We start from the raw sequence: 18748 nt of genomic DNA, 5'->3' as shown, positions 1-18748 counted from the left end.
TCCTTTCAGTAGTAAGTGGCATCCCCCTTATTTGAACATTTTACCTGCAATTACCCTGTCTATTCCTTTCAGCATTTTCTAAGTTTCAACAAGATCACCTCTCATTCTTTGAAGTTCTAGAGAATACAAGCTCAGTTTACCCGATCTCCCTTCATAGGACAGTCTTGCCATCCTGGGAACAAATCTGGTGAACCTTAATTACACTGTCTGGATGGCAACAATACATTTGCTGAGATAAGGAGACTAAACCTGCACACAGTACTCCAGGTGCAGTCTAACCAAGCTCCTATACAATTGAAGCAAGACTTCACTGCTCCTGTACTCAAATCTTCAGTGATAAAAGCTAATGTTCAATTAACCTTCCTAATAGCTTGGTGCACCTGTATATTAGCCTTCAGTAAACTTACTGACAAGGACATCTGGATCCATTTGTATATCTAGACGTTACAATCTCTTACTATTTAATACAACACTCTGCATATCTACCACATTATATTCCATTTGCCATGTTCCTGCCTAGTCACTAAACCTGTCCAAATCCTCTTGAAGATGCTTTACATCTTCTTCACCACACACATTCCCACTTAGCTTTGTGTCATCCCCAAATCTGGAAATGTTACATTTTGTTGTCACTTCTGAATCATTTATATATATTGAGAATAGCTGGGGCCGAAATACTGCTCCTTGTCGTACCTCACTAGTCACAGCCTGCCAATGTGAGAATGACCCATTTATTTCCCAGCATCTCTTTGTCACCTTTAAAATTGTATGCTCTTTTACATTGGCCCTCCAAGCTGTTCCTATCAAAATGAATCTTCTCTGCATTGAGCTTCATTTCCCATTTGTTGCCCATCTCGCCAATCTGTCTGTAACCTTTTGAAGGTCTATACTATTTTCCTCACAGTGCAAAAAGCTGCCAATTTTCATAGATTCTGCATTCTCTGAAATTGTGTTCTCTGAATGAGGTCATCAATATCTATTGGAAAAAACAACGTCCTCAACGCTGACCCTGGGAAGTTCCACAGCAAGCTTTCCTCCAGCCTGAGAACCTTCCATTAACTCTTACTGTTTCCAGTATCTTGGTCAATTTTGTATCCATGTTGCGACTGTCCCTTTTATTTCATGAGACCTAACTTTGCTCACAAGCCTGTTGTCAGCTTTGTGTTAAATGCTTGTATCAAATGATGTGTTAGGCTCCCCTATCGTTGGGCATGTAATGTTCACAGAAACTCCTCTGTCAGTTGTGTAGATCTGATTCATTGGTTGTGGGAGAACTTAGCCCTGCTTATTGCATGCTGCTTATGCTGTTTGGCCCACAAGTTGTCTTGTGTTATAGTTTCACCAGGTTGACACCTTATTCTTATGTATGCCTGGTGCTGCTCCTGGCATGCCCTCTTGCACTCTCCGCTGAACCAGCGTATCCCCCTGGCTTGATGGTATTGGTTGAGTGGGGGATATGCTGGGCCATGAGGTTGAAGATTGTGTTGAAGTACAATTCTGCTGCTGCTGATGGCCCTCAGTGACTCATGGATGCCCAGTCTTGATTTGCTAGGTCTGTTCCAGGTCTTTCCCATTTAGCATGGTGATAGTGTCACACAACACGATATTCTCAATGCGAAGACCGACTTTGTCTCCACAAGGACTGAGCAGTGGTCCTTCTTACCGATACTGTCATGGCAGATCGATAAGGATGAGGTCAAGTACGTTTTTCCCTCTTTATGGTTCCTTTGCCATGTACCACTGACCCAGTCCTTTAGGACCCGGCCAGCTCAATCAGTAGTGCTGTTGCTGAGCCACTCTGGTTGTGGACATTGAAATCCCCCACCCATTCAGTGCCCTTGCCACCCTCAGTGCTTCCTCCAATTATTGTTCAACATGGAGGAGTTTCATCAGCTGAGGGAGGTAAGTAGGTTGAAATCAGCAGGAGGTTTCCTTGCCCATGTCAGACTTCCTGCCATGAGACTTCAGGGGTCTGGTCTCAATGTTGAGGACTCCCAGGGCAACTACCACCTGACTGTACACCACTGCACTGGACCTGTCCTGCCGGTGGGGCAGGGCATACCTGGGGATGGTAATGAAGGAGTTTGGGACCTAAGGTAAGAGTGAATATGTGAGTGTGATTATATCAGACTATTGCTTGATCAGTCTGTCTAACAGTTCCTCTAGTTTTGGCACTAGGTCCCAGATGTTAGTAAGGAGAATGCAGCAGGATAGAATGGACAGATTGTGCTCTTTGTCATCCCAATCCAGTGCTTAATTTGGTGCCAGGTGGTTCAACATGTTTCACGCTTAGAAATTTGGTAGCAGTTTGGGAACAACTGAGGTGAGCAATTTCAGAAAGCAGTCAACCTCATTGTTGGAGTCACAAATAGATCAGACTGGGCAAGGACAGCCAGTTTCCTTCCCTAAAGGGCATGAGTAAACCAGTTAGATTTTAGCAACAATCTAGTGGTTACCTGGTTAGCATTATTGATACCAGATTTTTATTCTGGACTTATTTAGTTGACATAATTTAAATCCCATAATTGCCTTGGTGGGATTTGAACTCAGATTATTAGACCAGGCCTCTGCATTACTAATTCAGGAACATTAGAACAATAGTTATGAAGTAGTGTTATATTGGACTTGAAATGTTAACTATGTTTCTCTCTCCACAGACGTTTCCAGACCTGCTGAGTTTCTCCAGCATTCTCTGTGTTTCTAGTAACATTTCTCTTGATGTGGTGGTATTGAAGGAGGCTCTACATGAGATTTGACCAGAATGTTGCTGGTCAATTGGGTGCACCATAGGAAGGTGTTTTTAGTAATGGCATGGAGGCTGTGGGGGAGCATGGTGGGTGGGGAGGGTATAGTGGGAATTATGATTTCAACAACATATCATAACAATGGGAGTGCCAGCAAAAGCAACAAAAAGAAGCTGAAACCTGCCAGATCATCATTTCCATTTCACACGTTTTTTTTTCCCCTGTTTTGTAGTTGGGCATGTTCCACAGGAAGAGTCTGGACAGTTGTAAGGAATCTGCCATTCTCCTGGCAGATCCATCCACTCCACCATGGCAATATGGGAAAGGTGAATGAATAGGGATAGTCACAAAAAAACATACGGGAAGACACAGAAAAGGCACAATTTTGAAATTTGCAGATGGTGTGAAACTTAGAATTGGAATAAAAATAGGATGAAAATAGTGAAATACTTCACGGGGAATGAGACAGGCTGGGGAAACGGAAATGGATGGAAACATGGTAGATGGAATTTAATGCAGGATAGGGACATTTGATGATCGGTTTTGGTTGAAAGAATGAGCAATCACAGTGCAAGCTAAATGGAGAGATAGCTGTAACCAAGTCTTTAAAATTGACAGGATTGGTTAACAAAGCAGTGAATAAACTAAACAGGTTCCTGGACTTAGAAACAGAGTTGAATACAGAAGCCTGGAAGTTGGGCATAATCAATGTTGGGGAAGTCCAGAGCTAGGGGTCACAGTCTAAGAATAAGGAGTAAGGTATTCAGGACTGAGATGAGGAAGAATTTCTCCACTCAGAGAGTTGTGAACCTGTGGAATTCTCTACCACAGAAAGATGTTGGAACCAGTTTGGTAGATATATTCAAGAGGGAGCTGGATGTGGTCCTTGTAACTAATGGGATCAAGGGGTATGGAGAGAAAGCAGGAGTGGGATACTGAGAATACATGATCAACCATGATCATATCGAATGGTGGTGCAGGCTCAAACGGCCAAATGGCCTACTCCTGCACTTATTTTCTATGTTTCTATGTTTTATAAAACATGATTTCAGCTCCAGCTAGAGTATTGTGTCCATACTTCAGCAAGGATGTGATGTCTTTGGAGGAAGTGCAGATGATTTTTATTGGAATGGTTCCGGAGATGAGGGGATTATGTAGTTACAGTGGAGGACCTGGGATTGTTCTCTTTAGGACAGAGAAAGCAAAATACAGACCTGAATGAAGGATTCAAATCATAAAGAGTTTAAATAAAGTAAATTGAGAGAAATAGCTTCCAATGATTTGAAGGGTTGATTACTGAGGCACAGTTTCAAGGTTATTGGTAGAAGAGCCATGTTAATATATTGTTCTGGCTTGAAGAGAAATGAATTTATACAATGTGTGGTTAAGATTTGGAATACCCTGTCTGATAAGATGGTAGATGCAGGTTCAATCTTAGCTCTGAAGGTAGAATTGGAGAAATACAGCAGAAAAACATGCAAGGGCACAGGAAAATAATGTTTGGGCAGGGAGGGAAGCAACTGGCTTACTCTTTGAGTTAGCACAATTCAGTGGGCTGAATGTTCTTCTGTGCTATTTGATGATTCTGATAATGATTTTGTTTTTTTTCCCAACAGGGCTTTTTTGTTGCTTTTATTTACTGTTTCTGCAATGGGGAGGTGAGTCACTGAAGTTTCAGGTAAAGAAAACTCTGCAAACCAGAAAATATTGGAAAGAACATCAATGCCTCAATATTTATTAGCACACTGGTTAAAAATTTACCTCTTTGAGAAAAAAAAATTGTCTACTTGCCTTTATGTAGCTGCATACCAAATTCTGTCTAATTTTGTTCCTGACATTTTCCTGTGTCAGAGGCAATATTAATGTGCAGGACTTTGCAATTTAACCTTTCCCTGTACATTCTTAATGTCTGGCCCATTCCTGAAACAGGAATCTGCTGTTTTTCTGTGCAAGCATTAACCGGACTGTTGTGTACTTCCAGCATTTTCTGTAATTCAACCAATGAGTTGTAGCCATTTGTTGATTTATGACAGATAACACAGATCTGTAACAACAAGCCCTGTTAAGATGATAAGATCAGAGGACATAGGAGCCATCCAGCCCACTGCTGTGTGCTCCACCATTCAATGTGATAATGGCTGATCTGATATCCCACAACTCCACTTTCCTGCCATTTCCCTATAACTCTTGGTTTGCATTAAAAATGTGCCTATCGCATTGCTGAATATACTTAATGACCCAACCTTATTAGCCTTCTGCAGTAAAGGCTTTCATAACTTCAATGCTTACAAACTGTGGGTTCACATCAATGAGACATTATTGAAAGACAAATCAAAATTCCACCCATTACAGAGAATGTGTGGCCCAGAAGCCAATTTTTTAGAATATTCAAGCATTTTGTCTGGGACAGTGTGTGTAGCTGAGGGCAATGCATTTGATGTAGTCTACCTGGACTTCAGCAAGGCTTTTCAATAAGGTCCTGCATGGGAGACTGAAAGCAAAGAAAGCCTTTTGGTAAATTAGATCCACAATTGGCTGAATGAGAGAAAGCAGAGACTAATGATTGGGGTGAGCTTTTCAGACTGGAAGTCTGTGTCTAGTGGGGGTCTAGTGGGGTCCCACAGGGGTCACTTTTGGGGCCCTTGCTGTTTGTGGTTTATATAAACGATTTAGACTTGAATGTAGGGAGGTTGATCAGTAAGTTCACAGATGATACAAAAAATTGTAGTAAATAAGTGGGGAGGATAGCTGGTCAAATGAGTTGATTAGTAGCAAATGGAACTCAATTCAGATAAACAAGTTAAGGGAATACATGATGAGCAATATGACCCTGCAAAGCACCAAGGATCAGTGGGACCATGGTGTGCATATATACTGGTGCCTTAAGGTATCAGGACAGACAGATAAAGTGGTTAATAAGGCATAAGGGAAGTTTGCCATTATTAGCTGAGGCATGAAGTTTAAGAGCAGGGAGGTTATGATGGAACTGTAAATCCACATTATAGAAGGGATGTGATAGCACCAGGAGAGGGTACATAGGAGATTTATAAGGATGTTGCCTGGACTGGCGAGTTTCAGTTAGAGAGACTGGACAGACTGGCGTCTTCCTTGGAGCAGAGGAGATTGAGAGGGGACTAAAATAATTCCGCAAAGGTCTGTATGCTGTCACCAATTCACCCTTTATTTACACGTGCATACTACATGACACTGACCCAGCTAGCACAGAGATGGCTCCTGGGAATGAGCAGAACCCCTGACACTCCTGTTTATATCTGTCAGCCAGGATTATCTGATTGGACCAGGTTAACAGCCCAATCAGGGAGCTCATATTGCATGAGATCCACCTGGCTGATCTCATTCCAAACATTACAGGGACATGATTGAGATGTATGTAATTATGAGGGGAAAAGGTAGAGTAGACGTGAAAAAACCTTGATGGAGCAATCAATGTTCTGGGACATAGTTTTACGATAAGGGGCAGGAATTTTGTAGGAGATGTGATGGGAAACTGGAACTCACTGCCTATAAGAGTGGTAAAGGTAGAAACCCTCATAACCTCTATATTTAGATTTGCACTTACTATGCCAAGCCATGCAAGGCCATGTGCTGGAAAATGAAATTGGAATAATTACGTGGATGTTTTGGAACAGTGTTGACGCGATGAGTCGACTGGCCTTTTTCTGTGCTATAGATCTCTATGACTATGGGATGGCGGGTCTTGGACAATGAATCTGGGACAGTATATTTCAGACAGCGAGTCTGGTACAGTAAGTCTGGGACAGTGAGTCTGGAGACACTGTGTCTGGATGGTCTGTCTGGGACAGTGAGTCTGGAACGGTGCATCTGGGACATTATGTCTGGGATGGTTTGTCTGGTACAGTGAGTGTGGGGACACTGTGTCTGGGATGTTTTGTCTGGGTCAGCAAGTCTGGTACCATGATTCTGGGACATTATGTCTGGGACAGTGAGTCTGGAGACATTGTGTATGCGGCAGTCTGCCTGGGACATGGGGCCCTGTGTTCCTGCACTACACTATGTGCTCTCTGTTTTTATCGGAGCTTCCTGTGAGATGGTTGCCTGCAGTGAGTGCGCTTCGTGGCATTAGCTATATGACTATGTCATGCATAAAGCACATTTGTATGATTTTACGTTTTCATCCAAACGTCCCCTTTTCATATAAAAAAAAGATAAAAAGGAATTTGCACACACTGCACTTACACTGTGAGAGTTACCCATTTTGCAAACAACCTTTCCCGTGCATCAGCAAAACTGTTCATTACTCTAATGAGAAACAAAACCAGAAATTGCTGGAGAAACTCAGCAGGTCAGGCAGCATCTGGGGAGAGAAAATAGAGTTAACATTTTGAGTATGATGACCTTTCTTCAGAATTGATACAAACTAGGAAAGGGTGGTTTTATGCTGATGACAGGGGGTGAAAAAGGAGTGAGGGGTTGGGTGGAAACAAAGCCCAGAGTGGGGGAAGAAAATTAAACAAAGAAAGGAATGGTAAATAGTAAGTCAGGGAAGAAGAAATGACTAGGTGAAAATGGGGTGGCTGTGCTGAAAGTCATGACAAGTTCTGGCCTGTGGGGATGGGTAAAGTACATGGGAGAATGTGTTCAGGATCTAAAATTATTGAACTCGATATTGAATTGAATTGAATCATTTATTGTCATGTGTATTCAAAGTGAAAATACAGTGAAAAGTGTGTACCTTCATTGTACATACATGGCACCATTCACATTAACTTAGAATAGGATAAGAAGAAAAAATAACTTAAGAGAGTCTAACTTTCCTTCCCACTGCCGTAGTCCTGCTCTGGGCTTTCCAGCCCTCGCCATGCCACTGCCAGTGTCCCACTCTGGACTGCCTCACCAGCTTGCTCTCACCATTGCTGCCTCTCCGGCCCACTCTCACCGGCCCACTCTTGATCCATCGTCATCGCTCCGGCCCACGCTCGATCCGCCATCGCTGCAGGACACAACCTGAACATTCAGCTCCCACCATGTAGTTCCCAGTCACGATCCAGGTCCTTCCCGACTCCATAGGTAAGTAGGTAAAAGGGGTGGGGTGGGGATAGAATTAATACAGAGGAAAAGAGAAAAAGGGAGAAAAACAAAAGGAAGGACATAGAAAGAAAGAGAAAGAAAACTGGTGAGCAGAGCGGAGCTCCAAATGGAGCAACTTACCCTGCTACCACCTTGCTGGCATTCCCGAAGGCTGCAGGGTCCCCAAGCAGAAAGTGAGGTGCTATTCTTCCAGCTTGTGCTGAGCTTTGCTGGAGCACTGCAGCAAGCCTGAGAAAGAGATGTTGGCCACAGAACAGGGTGGTGTGTTGAAGTGGCAGGCAACTGGAAGCTCAGAGTCTTTTTTTACAACCAGAACATAGGTATTTTGCAAAGTGATCGCCCAGTCTGTGCCTCATCTCCCCAGGGTAGAGGAGACCACATCGTAAAATACTGTAGATTAAATTGAGTGAAGTGCAGATAAGGTGCTGCTTCACCTGGAAGGTGGGTCTGGGGCTTTGGATATTGAGGAGTGAGGAAGTAAATGGGTAGGTATTACACCTTCTGCTGTTGGTATCGAGGAGGTGTGGGGAGATATTGGGAGTGGAAGAGGAGTGGACAAAGGTGTGCCAGAGAGAACAGTCCCTGTGGAAGGCTGACATGGGAGGGGTGGGGAATATATGTCTGGTGGGTGGCACCCCACCACCAATTGTCAGAAATGGGAGCTAATGATCCTTTCTGAAAATTTTGAAACTGACATAAAGCATCAGAAGAATCATAGATTTAAGTGGGGACGGACTGGACAAGGGGAGAAAAAAATTGAGTCAATGTAGGAAGAGTTGAGTTCTGTTTGGCAGGAGTAGGCAGAAACAATGCATCTGCCCAGGCAGCTCTGGTTCTGGATTTTGATAAGGATGTAGAAGTGGGCTCTATGGGGTTAGGAGACCAAGAACTGGGAGGCTAATAGATCCCCTGAGAAGAAGAGGTGGACACAATAGCCTGATGTTCAATGGTGGAGTCAAGTCCAAGGAGAGATAGGAGGATGTATCTGAAAGCTGGCACTCAGCCTCCACAATGTAGAGGTTAGTATGCTAGGCAACGACAGCACCATCCTTGTCAGTCAGCTTGATTACAAATTCAGGATCTGAGAGCATGGAGTGCAGTCAATTCAGAGGGAGATAGGTCCCAATGGGTAAGGGAGTCAGAGAAATTAGGGCAATCGATGTCATGTCGACAGTTCTCGATGCACAGAGGGTCAGGTGCAGGTAAAAGGGCAAAGAGAAGGGTCCAGGTGGAAGGAGAGTATCGGAGGCAAGGGAAGGGGTCAGTGGGATGGGGACAGGACTCCTGTCCAAAGAAATGGGCACGGTGGCAAAGGCAACAAAAGAGTTCAACCTCACGTCACACACAAAATTCATTGAAATGGGGGCGCAGGGGAATAAAACTAAATTCTTTAATTTTGCTTTCTCCCCACAGATGCTGCCAGACCTGTTGAATTTCTCCAGTAATTTCTGTTTTTGTTTCAGATTTCCGGCATCTGTAGTTCATTGTTTTATGTTATTCTAATGAGTCCCTCTTTTGTCAGTCTCTTTACACACATGGTGCACATCACCTTTAAAATGTTTGATCTTGTGATGGTGCACATGCAGTTGTTGGCTTTTCCTCCAAGGTCTGCTGGTTGGAGTGATGCGCTCCCTGGTTTGGTTTCAAAATGCTCCCAGCTGATTCTGCCGGTTTGCTCTGTTGCCTTAGACACATCTTTCCTTTAGCATTCACCACGTCTGACAAGCCAATCTTATCATCTTGTGACTTTGATTTTAGGTTTCCTTTGCACTCCTGCACTTGGAGTCTGTCTGTCTCACATTGTTTGTTTGAATGTTTTTCAATTGATGTGGCCTGTGCAACACTGTCAATCTCTTCTGGAGTGTTTGGGATACTCATCCGAGCTCTCACCCTGCTCCTGCTGAGATGCGTGGCTTATATTGGTGTCTAATCTGTGGAATTCCAGATCTCTAGCTTTTGTCACTGTGGTGACTCTGAGTCCTCTAAGGCTGAGAATCATCCTGTCACTAAGCCTCAACTGTACCTTCAAGGTAGAGTCATAGAGGTGTACAACACAGAAACAGGCCCTTCGGCCCCACTTGGCCATGCCGACTAGGTTTCCTAAATTATTCTAGTCCCATTTGTCTACATTTGGCCCACATTCCTCTAAACCTTTTCTTTCATTATCCACCTGTTTTTTAAATGTTGTTATTGTAGCCCACTCTACCACCTCCTCTGGCAGTTTGTTTCATATATGTACCACCCGCTGTGTGAAAAAGTTGCCCTTCGGGTCCCTTTTAAATCTTTCCTCTCTCATCTTAAACATGTGCCCCTCTAGTTTTGAATGCCCCTACCCTGGGGAAAAGACCGTGGCTATTCACCTTATCTATGCCCCTTATGTTTTTATAAACCTCTATAAGGTCACCCCTCAGCCCCCTACGCACCAGGGAAAAAATTCCCAACCTATCCAACCTCTCAATATATCTCAAACCTTCCAGTCTTGGTAATATCCTTAAAATTCATTTTTGCACCCTTTCCAGTTTAATAACGTCGTTTCTATTAAAGGACAACTAGAACTGCATGCGGTACTCCAAAAGATGCCTAACCAGTCTTGTACAGCTATACCATGATATGTCAACTCCTGTGATAGCAAGAACTGCAGATGCTGGAAGTCAGAGTCAATACAGTGTGGAGCTGGAGGAACACAGCATCAGAGGAGCAGGAGAGTCGATGTTTCAGGTCAGGACCCTTCATCAGGACTGGGAAGGGGAAGGGAGCTGGGAAATAAATAGAGGGAGGAGGGATGGGCCTGGGGGAAGGTAGGTGGGATGGTAATAGGTGGATGCAGGTAGGGGTATTGGGGGTTGGTCAGTGGCAAGGGTGGGGTGGATAGGTGGGAAAGAAGACGGACAGGTTGTGTCAGGTCAGGGAGGTGGGGGATAAGAGTTTCAAAATCTCCCCACACCCAGCCTCATCCCATGTCTAACCCTCCCTCTCATCCCCACCTCCTTCCCATCTTCTTTCCCAACTATCCACCCTACCCTTCCCACTGACCAATCCCCTCTACCCCTATCTGCATCCACCTATCACCATCCGACCTACCTTCCCCCAGGCCCAACCCTCCTCTTCCTATTTATTTCCCAGCACCCTTCCCCCTTCCCAGTCCCGATGAAGGGTGTAAACCCAAAACATCGACTCTCCTGCTCCTCTGACGCTGCCTGACCTGCTGTGCTGTTCCAGCTCCACACTGTATTGACTCTCAACTCCTGTACTCAATGCTTTGACCGATGAAGGAAAGCATGCCAAATGCCTTCTTCATTACCCTGTCTACCTATGATGCCACTTTGAAGGACCTACATATCTGCACTCCAAGGTCTCTCTGTTAGACAAAACTCTCCAAGGCCCTATCATTAAATGTGCAAGTCCTGTCCTGGTTTGTCTTTCCTAAATGCAACACCTTGCATTTATCTGCCTTTCCTTGGCCCACTGGCCAGGTTAACCAAGATCCCCTTGTCTTTAACATCCTGGTTAATCATGGTTGGGTTACCCCTTCCTAGAATTCTTCTTTGCTATGAACTGTCTTCTTCAATATCTGTCATTGTTCCTTCACTGCCTTCGCTGCTGAACTCCTTTCTCAGTTCACTCCAGCTAGCTGTGCCCTCATTCCTTTGTAATTACCCTTACATAAGTTCAGTACAATTGTTTCCAACCCATGCTCCTCGTCCTCAAACTGAATGCTAAATTCTACCATGTAATGGTCAGTGTCCCCTTGGGGATATTTTACTCATTATTATTTAAACCTGCCTCATTACACATCATCAAATCCATTATTCAAAATGGCCTGATCCCCAGTTGGACCCACAACATTATTTTCTCAGAAACTGTTCTGAATACACTCTATGAATTCTTCTGCATGGCTAAAAGCAGTCTTTGAATATTTTTAAGGCAGAGGTGATTAGACTTTTGTTAAGCAAGGGGTGAAATGTTAACAGGGGTAGGCAGGAATGTGATTCTGCAGTTACAATCAGATTAGCCATGATCCTATTGGATGGTGGAGCAGGGTCAAGAGCAAAATGTTCTATTCCTGGTCCTTGTTTGTACCATCAAATCTCAAGTCATTTCAAAGCTACCTGGATCTGCACCCAAAATATTATAGTTTATAAGGCTATGGATCAGGGCACTGGAAGGTGGGAATAGGATGGATGGCTCAATTTTTCTGGCTAGTACAGCAATTTTCTGTGCTGTAACCTTTCCATAACTCTGTGGTTCTACAGACCAACCGTTGTACAGTTGAATTGTTGAACAGGATCAAGAAATTGAATGCTACCCATTTTCTATGCAACAGATATCTTCCCAAGAGTGTTAGTTAGCTCAGTTGGCTTGCAATTCAGAGTGATGCTGTTATAAAATGGAAGTCGACTCCTGCCCGCCCCAATAACTAAAGCCAAAACACCCAGAGAGGCGTGCCTTGCCCTATAATCAGTTAAAAGAGGTGTGAAAAGTGTTATAACCTGCCTCTCACCCCCCAATCTATTATAAAGGAGTCGTTAAATGAAATAAACTCCTGACAATCATTCTATAATCAACAAGTAACAATTTATTTATCTAATTCTAACAGTGAACAAATTAACTGAACTATTAACAAACCAAACAATTCACCTCTAACTACTAACTGTTCTCAAATAAAACAAAATTCTAATGGTATGCTGTTCCAGTAAATACGAGTCCCACTTATATAAACCAAAATAAAAACAATTAGAACTTAGTCTTTCAAAATCACAGCCGGGTTACACCTTCCGGAATGTTCTATGTTTTTTCCATTGATTTTCTGTCAGGAAAATTAACGAAGAGTGCTGCAGTACCTTTATTTCGATGGTGCTTTCTCCAAGAGCTGAAAAAGTTGATCTCTTAGCAGATGGCAGTTTGCTGTCCATCGACCTTGCAACTGTCCCTGTCTTTTGTACCCTTGATGACATATTACTTCCTTACAATAGGATTGATTTTATGTTGTCAAAATCATCAGATTCAAATTTAATTGGTTTTTAGTATTGAAGTGCCTGGTGAAAATTACTTGGCAACATCAACACTTGTTGTCTTTATAACAAAACAAAGCTGCAGCTTGGCCTGTTAACCTTCCAGCCTTTTGATACAAATGTTACACTGCAAACCCACAAGCTGCTCACAGACATTTTTTTTAATCTCCAAGCCTAGAAAAAGCACATCATCTTTTAAAGGGACCACACACTACTTTCGTCCCTATCATTTTATAAACATCAATATTTTACAGACACCAAATTCTAACATCCTGCCTTCCAATCCACAAGTGCTCTACCCAACTTTGCAACAATGCCAACAGCATGAGTTAAATTCCCACACAGGCAGAGGTTACCATGAAGGACTTTCCTTCTCATCCTCTCCCTTCACCTGCGACAGGTGACCCTCAGCTTAAACCACCAGGAATCATTTTTGTTGAAAGAGAGACAGCACTATAGTCTGGCAGAACTCTGGAGACTACTTTTTTTGTTTTGATTTTCCCAAGAACTGCGCAGCTCCTCACAACACAGACATATTTATTTGGAATACGGAGTAGGCAAAACAGTTCCCAAAATGTGATGGAAAGCCTTTTTTATTCAGAAATCACAGTCTTTCAGATCATCTCCTGGTGTCACTGCACATGGGTCTGTGATGCTCAGTGGAAGAATCAGTGTCCACCTTGCACTTCACATGGTTTGATTCTCTTCCTTCACTGTCTTCATCACAATAATTACAAACCAGTTTTCTCCTTGGCGCTTGATGTTACCAACCTGCCCTAAGACGTCAATGGAATTGTCTGAATCCTTGTCCAGTATCTCTCTTGTACACACACTCAATTTGTCAGAATCATCATCCAACCACTCCATTGCAATCATCTCAATAGATTTTAGAAGCTTATTTATCTTCTTCTATGTAAACACTTGGAATAGTGGTTAAGTTCCTCGCAGTTAAAACACTATATTTCACACACTGGACATGCTTTCTTTGTTTTTCTGTGTTTCTCTTCTTAACATTGGCAACGGGTCCCTTGGCCTTGATCTTTCTGCTCACTTTTCTGTGGATATTTTCAGCTTTGCTCCTCACTATCACATCTGAAAGGTCTTTCAACACAGTTCACAGCCTGAGCTGCCTCTCCACATTGCTCAGACTTATTCAGGAAATGTGTCACAGTCTTACATTTTTGCTTTGCAAGTAGTTCTGTTTCATAATGACATTCACGTTGACAGGAGTCACCCAGTAATTCACCTGCAGCTTGCTTCCTACTCATTTATCATTGTCAGTGGCTTGCAGTAACTTTCGGCAGCTTTGAACATTTCTGCATTCCATTTTTAATCGCTGTGCTCAGTTCAGGACAGAGGGAACATCAAGACTCAATAACCAGGTCACAGGACTCTAGGGGCCCACAGTGCTCAGGACAGGGTGCAGGGGCATTGAGCTCAGGTTGGGGCTGCGATTGGGCCTGAAGACCTGGGCCTGGAGCAGCTCTGAGGTCTGTGATTTCTGTCCCTGCCCTTAGCTGTGCTTCCATTACAGCTCTTCAACTCTCAATCTCAGCTCCACTGCTGACACCATTGTAAACATTCATGGAGCACAGTGCAGCTTGTATTCTGTCTTTAATTGAACTCCCTAGCTGCATGCCTGCAGTGAGGGCCTCATGTGGGACTGGTCATCTGACTACGGCAAGCCAAGAAGCACATTAATTCAATATCCAACTAAATCCAGTGAGCACTACTGGTCCTGAACCAGTGATGTTCTGCTTTGGAGTTAAGAGGGTTTGTTACAGAGAAAAGCAATTACACTCAAAGGGGTTGCAAGAGTATAACCACCAACTCAGTGGCCTCTTAATCTTGATTACAAGATTGCAGTAACATTGTGATCCCATCAACAAGTTTCTGTTCTCTGCTCTGTTTTCTTCTGTGCTGTGTAACTATGTGTTTTATTCTGTGCTCTGTAACTGTGTGTTTTATTCTGTGCTCTGTAACTGTATGTTTTATTCTGTGCTCTGTACTCACCAGGTCCAGGCAGAAATAAAGAAATCCTGGTTCAGGAGGAATGTTGCTCTAAACTTCAATCAGAACATGCGAACTGGCAGCAGCTGCCCTTATGTAGCAGTGACCTCTCACGCCACCAATAGTATCAGCACCAGCCTGGCCACCAGAGGAGTGTCCACCCTGCACACAAACACCAGACACTCTGTACCGCTGCTGCCCTCATTCTCTAAGCTGCCTGCCTACATCACAAACACCTCTCAGTCAGACAACTCACTGCCTTCTCCAACCCTGGACAGCATCACGAGGAAGGTGGAGGGCAAGGACGATTTTGCAAATCAAGAGCAGCAGAAGCTGAAGACCCCTCTCCACAACCAATGGGAAACAGTGTTATGAAAAGCATAGATTGCATTTTAGCTTGAAACATTCCTTTATTGAATAAATAGTAACATTGCATTTGAGCCAACAATGCTCGTGAGTATTGTTTAAGGGTTAAGCAAGTATGAAGGGGGGATTCGCAAAGATCCACAGCCTGGAGTCTGTGTATCTCAAGAATTTTTGTAATTTTGTGCTCTATATAAGATTGGATGTAAATGGGGAATGGGTGACTATTCGCTTGAAGTCAGAAATGAATTCAGGGGAAAAGGACATTCCTGTCAATATCGTGTCAACTTTGACATATCAGCTCCCGTAACGCTAACCCAGAGTTTGGGGTCATCGCAGTTTGCTTTCTGTTTGAAAATTCACCATATGTTTACCGCATGTAACAGGAAAACCTGAGAGAGTAACACCTATACATGACTCTGTCTCCGCAATACTTGTCGATGAGGTGACAGATCTTCCTTTGTTTTGCATTTTGTTAAACATGTTGATGTCAGCTCCTGCAGTCTGATTTCACAGCTGGGTGCTAATTCTGACATGAGCAATTCTGCTGATGAAGCAAGTTGTTTTCCTTGACAGACTGACTGCAATGAAACAGCCCTGTCAGATAAACATCAGCTGAATGCAGTTGCAAGGCCAAGTAATATTCCTGCTGCTGAGCAAAGACTGCTTGCTATTAATCATTAGAAATAATCCTTAACTGCTCAGTGCCGATCACTGATAAACCCTCAATAAAAACCAAAAGAACTGCGGATGCTGTAAATCAGGAACAAAAACAAAGTTGCTGGAAAAGCTCAGCAGGTCTGGCAGCTTCTGTGAAGGAGAAAACAGAGTTAACGTTTCGGGTCCAGTGACCCTTCCTCAGAACTGATAAACCCTCACCCACTGCTCCTTCTACAGATGATATTGAGTGAATACACAGCTAGAATATCACTCACCTTTCAATTGTTCGGCAACATTCATAACCTGGTCTATGTTTGAAGAACGGTCACTTTGTTGAGGGCAGTCAGGTCTTTACTTATAACATTCAGGAGAGGGGATGAGAAATGAACTCAGCCTCAGGGTTCCTAACATTGCTGAATATAACCTTTTCCAGTCACTGCACTTGAAATTGAAGGGTAACTTGTTTTGATAATTGCAGATTCTGAGTTAGATCAACAGGAAAGTATGCAAAACAAAAAGTGTTAGATGGTGGATGAGCAACAGACTTGATCCTACTTAGATTCTTCATCCATCAAAAAAATCCCAAAATGAATTCACCTATTCAAAGATGAGAATTTCTTTCACTATTTTTGTCCTGAGCAAATAAAGTGACACAAATAAAAGATCTCAGGAATGCAGCAGCTTGGTCTGACCACAGAGAGCAGAATGTGCAGGTTCCCTCTGTATGAAGCTGACACTTGGACTTTAATCTCTGACTGAGCCAGAGATTTCTGCAGCTAAACTGGTTGTGTGGAAATGGGCTGGGGAAACACATTGGAATAGACTCAGAAGCACAATATCCAACCAACACTGGTTATGTCACTTCAGAGTATATCTGACACCTAATAAATAGTATCCCAGTGAGAAACAGTGTGTGAGGGACTGTATCCAATGAGTGTCAGTGTGTGTGGGACCCGTACCCCAGTGAGAGTCAGTGTGTGTGGAACCCGTACCCCAGTGAGAGTCAGTGTGTGTGGACCCGTACCCCAGTGAGAGTCAGTGTGTGTGGGACCCGTACCCCAGTGAGAGTCAGTGTGTGTGGTACTGTATCTCGGTGATAGTTGGTGTCAATACAATTGTTTTTCAGCAAATATAACTACCATGTATATTGTGCCTATTGCCTGTGTTAATTTGTAGAATAAATATACGATGCTACATTTACTTTGAGGATCACAGACCAGAAGAACTGTGAGTGGAAAATCTGTGCATTTTAACCCATTGGTGCAGTTTTCTGTCAGTTCCAGCCCCTCAACATTGCAGGTCCATCTTTCTGAAAGTACTTTATATCAGATAGGAGAGGTGCAAATCTCCTCCAGTCAGATACTCCACCGCAACTGGCTCCCCACACTGATCAGGATAACCATCTGATGATTTTGATAAATGTGAGGTGTTGCAAACCAGGGCAGGACTTAAACATTACAACCCTGGGGACTGTTGCCAAACAAAGAGACTAGAGGTGCAGATGCATATTTCCTTGAAAGTGGTGTTGCAGGTAGACAGAGTGGTGAAGGAGACATTTGGTATGCTTGGCTTCATCAACCAGTGCTTTGAGTATAGAAGTTGGGACATCATGTTTTGGCTGTATAGGACATTGGTAAGGCCACTTTTAGAATACCGTGTTAAATTCTGGTCTCCCTGCTATAGGAAAGATATCGTTAAATTTGAAAGGGTTCAGAGAAGATTTACAAAGATGTTGCCTGGATTGTAGGGTTTGAGGTATAGGGAGAGGCTGAGTAGGCTAGGACTATTTTTCCTGAAGCATCAGAGGCTGAGGTACCTTATAGAGATTTATAAAATCATGAGGGGCATGGATAGAATGAATGGCCCAGGTCTTTTTCCCAGGATAGGGGGCTCCAGAACTAAAGGGCATAGGTTTAAGGTGAGAGGGGAAAGATTAAAAAGGCATCTGAGGGGCAACTTTTTCATGCAGAGGGTGCATCTATGGAATGACCTGCCAGAGGAAGTGGTGAAGGCTGGTACAACTAGAACATTTAAAAGGCATCTGGATGGGTACACGAATAGGAAAGTTTTAGAGGGATACGGACCAAAAGCTGTCAAATGGGACTAGATCAGTTCAGAATATCTGGTTGACGCAGATGAGTTGGACTGACGGGTTTGTTTCAGAGCTGTTTAACTCAGGGTCCTGGTTACTTCAGAGCCCAGTCTGCTGACATAGAACGCTTAAATGGGAGTAAGAAAGAGGATTGTAAATTCCAAGCACTGATGTATCATGACAACAGAGTATTTTTCAAGAGATGAGTCCTGTCCCAAATAAAGGGCTGATTCACAGAGTGGGTGAGACTCTGATAGATTCCAACTTGATGGATTGGAAGGTGAGGACTCCAATCCTTAAACTCATTTCCATGAAATAAAATCCTGTTTTCAGCAAATGGAAGTGAAGTGTTAGTTGTAACCATGTGAAGCTGCAGAATCTGTGCTCGTTAATAGCACCCACATTTATGAATGGTGCCTCCCACACCCCCAAGGCAATGGATGGTGGAGTATGACAGCATTGTATAGCAATGCTCGTCAGTCATGGGCCAGAAACTCAGGTGAACTCACTCTCAGAAAATGTTAGCACCAAGTGATGGAGTGGAGGAGTTGGGGCTACACTGCATATGGGAAACGGAGGATGAGGAATGGGGAGAGGCCATGGGGGAGATGGACACTTACTCTGCATGTTGTGTATCACAATCATCAGCCTGAATAAAAACTGGGAAGCCTTTTCCTTGTTGAAGCTTGGCTATTCTACAGCTTTGTTCAGTCTCTGAAAACTCCCCAAAGGGTAAATGCTACTCTGACACAACAGCAAATGCAGGAGTTGCTTTAAATACTCAACTGGTCCAGCAA

The 18748-nt window shown here is 43.4% G+C and overlaps 1 protein-coding gene across 1 annotated transcript in view; it reads left to right on the top strand.

Moving 5' to 3' along the window:
• The window catches only part of LOC109933737 (parathyroid hormone/parathyroid hormone-related peptide receptor-like), a 108098-nt gene extending 92887 nt beyond the window's left edge, over positions 1–15211 (top strand). Inside the window, exons 11-12 of the mRNA XM_048614382.1 lie at positions 4361–4402; positions 14843–15211. Coding sequence (XP_048470339.1) covers positions 4361–4402; positions 14843–15211 — 411 coding nt within the window. The remainder of the gene's footprint in view (positions 1–4360; positions 4403–14842) is intronic.
• The last annotated feature ends 3537 nt before the right edge of the window (positions 15212–18748 follow it).

The sequence above is a fragment of the Rhincodon typus genome, chromosome 30, assembly GCF_021869965.1.
Source record: "Rhincodon typus isolate 14 chromosome 30, sRhiTyp1.1, whole genome shotgun sequence".
Lineage (NCBI taxonomy): Eukaryota > Metazoa > Chordata > Chondrichthyes > Orectolobiformes > Rhincodontidae > Rhincodon > Rhincodon typus.
This window is presented reverse-complemented; position numbering and strand designations above follow the sequence as displayed.